The 4059-nt window shown below is 32.3% G+C and overlaps 1 protein-coding gene across 1 annotated transcript in view; it reads left to right on the top strand.

The window, feature by feature from the left end:
• Positions 1–880: 880 nt before the first annotated feature.
• The window catches only part of LOC106473643 (protein FAM76B-like), a gene marked incomplete at its 3' end in the record, with an annotated part of 45312 nt that continues 42133 nt past the window's right edge, over positions 881–4059 (top strand). Inside the window, exons 1-2 of the mRNA XM_013934325.1 lie at positions 881–942; positions 1230–1313. Of these exons, the coding sequence (XP_013789779.1) occupies positions 895–942; positions 1230–1313 (132 nt within the window). The remainder of the gene's footprint in view (positions 943–1229; positions 1314–4059) is intronic.

The following is a 4059-nucleotide window of genomic DNA, read 5'->3' as shown; positions in this document are numbered from 1 at the left end:
AAGAAGAAATCACTAATAGACGAAGCTACAGTTGTAGCTTCCTGATTTGGTATTGCAAAAGCTGAAGTCAAAGTGACTGAAGAAGTTGATGATGGTGAAGTGGAACCAGGTATAGATATTAAAGCAGAGCAGGAGAAATATCAAGATTTGAAGCCAATAACTGATTTTCTAAAAGCATGTGTTTTGCGCCCTGCTTGGGAGAAGGTGTCTAGTCTAAGCCCTGTGACAAAGAACTATTGGGCACAATGGGACCAGTTGAAACTTGAAGATGGTATTCTTCTCCGGAGATGGGAAACTGCAGATGGAAAAGTGACGACCTGGCGAACGGTTATACCGAGGAAGTTGTGCTGCGTCAATCCCATGGTAGTTTAACAGGAGGACATCTCGGAGTTAAGAAAACATTGAGTCACCTACGACAAATATTTTACTGAATAGGTATGAGGCAAGATGTGGAAGAATGGTGCTGAACATGCAGTACATGTTGTGCTAAAAGGGGACCCAAGCGTAAGGGACGTGCTCCAATGAAGTTATATGAAGTTGGCGCACTAATGGAAAGAGTAGCCGTTGACATTGCTGGTCCTCTGCCCCAAACTCGTGCTGGAAACAAGTACATTTGTGTGCTGATGGATTATTTGTATATTTTATGTATATTTGTAGTATTTCCATATTACGATCCTAGGCTTTTCATATTTATTATTGGATAATATAGATTATTGTTTTGATATCCTATTTTATTTTTATAGCATTAGAAAGTAATTATTTATGCTCTGTAAAATAGTTTTGGGTTAAACATGATGTTCATTTTATTTAACACCGAAACAAACGTTTACACATTTTCACACTAGAAGACCTCTTGTAAGTTTTATGGTCTTATGGGTTCGGGAGTATCTTTTAATGAAAGCTTTTTTACCTTTGTTGAGTCTGGATAAGTGTTTTATGAACGTAATAAAGTTTTACTAAGGTACTAAGAATAAGAAAATTAGAAACGGTATAATTCACATATCTATTCAATATTTAACTGATTTAGAGTTTAGGACCCAAGGGTGGTGGTTATTTCTATTAGATTCGCCTTACATGTAGTTTATCTTTGAATTTACAATAGTAATACTACCTTTCGAAAGTAGGCCTAACAGTAACACTGTGTTAGTAACAGTACATATAAGTAGTTAATAAAAGGGTTTAATTTTTGTTTTATTTTTAGAACATTATACATATTATAAAATTTTTAGATGGCTTCTGCCCTTTTCGCTTGCACAAAATGCAACAGCCGCCATCCTTTTGAAGAACTCTCACAAGGGCAGCAACTGTGTAAAGTAAGTATTTTGTTTTTACTTTTAGTAAGCTGACTGATCCTTTCCTACTACTGCTACAACAGTACTGGTTAAGCCTCTTTTTATGTTCACATTTTTCAAGTTTAAGTTAGGCTTAAATTTACATAAGTATTAACATAAATAAATAAATGTTCATTCTGAGGCCATTAAAATGTTAAGTATTTTATCAGTTATTTGGTCATACTCAAAACTAACTTTAAGTTAATGCTATATTTACTCTCATGATTCATAGTTGAGTAATAGAACTAAACCATCAGAATTTTTGGTTTTGCCTAAACTGATTCCTGAGAACTGTTTATCTAAACATTATGCAGAACATAAATAATATAGAATGGAAAAATGACGTATATGTACTGAGTGGTTATAACATTAACAGTGACATATAATTATACATTAATATATGCATGTCTTTGAAATTGCTAATAATATGCTTCTGCAAAGAACATGCCAAATTTTGTTCAATGTTATGCAAACAGCTGCTCTACACTTATTTTTTTTATGTATTCTTGAAGTCAGGAATTTGGGAACTTTGTCCTATCACAATGCAATGTCTGCATGACAACCAAGGCAAAAAATAGCACGACGAAGGGGAAATTTTATTTATTCTGTACACTTGCTTGCTTGCTGTCTAGACTCATATTCGTAATAACTATTTGTGTTTGTGAAGAACTTTTGTTGTTCCAAACCTACAAATATGTTGAAGAGTTGTTTTGTGTTGAATTGCACCAACAATAAGACCTGAACTTCTATTTGATACCCAGTCAAGCTAATGAAATGGAGAGAAGAATGTTATGGCTGAAAGCTATCAACAGTGGAACACAGGAAGCAATACGAAGACTGTGGGAGCCAAAGTCTGACTAACTCTGCCTGTTCAGCTCATTTTGTATCATGTAAATGTTGTTTTCTGATTTTTTTAAACACAAAGTAATTGTACACGTCCGGGTATTGCACACTGCACCATTCTGTTGAGTCTTGATCTACATGTTGGCAGGGTGCTGGTAGGGACAAGAATCAAGCTGAATTAATTGTAACTTTACTCGATATCTCGCCAATGCCTTGGCTGACAACTTCTCCACATATTAATAATACATTTCAATTGATAACTTGACTATCGAACAATAATTGAATAATTTGCTCAGCAGCTTCAGCAGTAACACATGTATAAGACAGACCTATATAAATTACGTACACGCAGCTGTACTTACTTCGCTATTGTTTGCCTCTTTGTTAAGATGGCAATTGCATTTAGAGGGAAAAATCACATGACATGACGCTGTCCTCAAGAATATCTCCAGGTAGAATATCAACATGTGTGTATGTCACATGTTCAAATTTCTCTTAACCATCCCCATACCCCTGAACATCTTTAAAGTACCAAGTATATAATTGCACATGAAATTTTAAAATTTGAATTAAAATATTAACTAACACTGTTTGAACAGCTTTTACCTTAAAAACATTTTTGAGCTAATATTTTGTCATTTTTCAACATTAGTGTAATATGCAAAGAATATTTTCAAACTGTACCATAAACAGTGCATTATGGAATTTTTCTGCTTATTCCAAGTAATAGGTTTTTATTTGATAAGTAACGATTGCTCATATGGATTGGAAATTAACCAAGTGTTTTTTTTCTTTTGTGACTTTTCTTCATTGTTTGAAGATTTATTATTACAGGCTATTGTATAAAAAATAATCACATATTTTGTTGACACTGTTTGAATTTTTAAACTATGGATGGAACAAGTTTGGGCTACAGGGAATAAATGAAAAATATGGTGAATGGTTGGACATAGACCAAAGTCTCCACAATTATTTTAAGGTTAATCCATAAAGAATCACGTATAGTAAGTGAAATTCAAATTACATTTATTATATTTATTGAAACCTTGATACGTTGATATGGCTTATAACTAGTGCAGTGCTGAGCACAGAACTATATTTATAGGTATTTGAAATGAGTGTAAAATTATTTTTTAATAGAATACTTCATGATTCTTCTTTTTGTGAAGATTTTGTATTAAATATGCATTTTAAAGTACTGATTCTGTTTAACTCTTTCAGCACAGGCTAGGTTCCAGGAACCAACCTTGTAACCATTTTGTGCTTGTTATGGTGTATCTTTACAAAATTTTGCATATTATCAGTAAACGTTATAGGGCTTTTGTATGCAAAATATCAGATTTTTTTTTAAGTTTTAAGATTTTTTTGAGTAATATTTCCTCACGCCTTTTTTCTTCTCTAATTTTGATAATTCAATATGCAAAGTAGTTTTGATTTTAAGATTAAAAATACTTTTATACATTAGAAAATTTTCAAATTTCACATGCTAAATTAAATCTTCATAACCTTCAGATAATTATCAAATGTTTTTGTAGAAAAAACTATTTTATCTGTTATTTTCACTACTGTATCTCTGTGCAAGTTTGGTCAATTAGACCAACCTCATAACCGCCATAAAAAATTAGGAAATAAATATAAATTATGCTTTTTTTGTTCTAGAATGACAACAAATTATAACACGAAAACACAAATGTTTAGTCTAGATAGCTTAAAATTCATAACATTATACATCTGTATATATATTTATTATTTCTATTGTATTGACCTTTCAGCCGTGCCTGGCTAACATTACAGAAGTTTGCAATGATGCATGCACGTGCACTCCATGTTCAAGAATATAACTAACATTTACAAAGTTTCCTGTCTTAGCTGTGTTTTAGTGTAC

The sequence above is a fragment of the Limulus polyphemus genome, unplaced genomic scaffold (assembly GCF_000517525.1).
Source record: "Limulus polyphemus unplaced genomic scaffold, Limulus_polyphemus-2.1.2 Scaffold6364, whole genome shotgun sequence".
Classification (NCBI taxonomy): domain Eukaryota; kingdom Metazoa; phylum Arthropoda; class Merostomata; order Xiphosura; family Limulidae; genus Limulus; species Limulus polyphemus.
The sequence above is the reverse complement of the archived record's forward strand: the minus strand, read 5'-3'. Positions and strand labels throughout refer to the sequence as shown.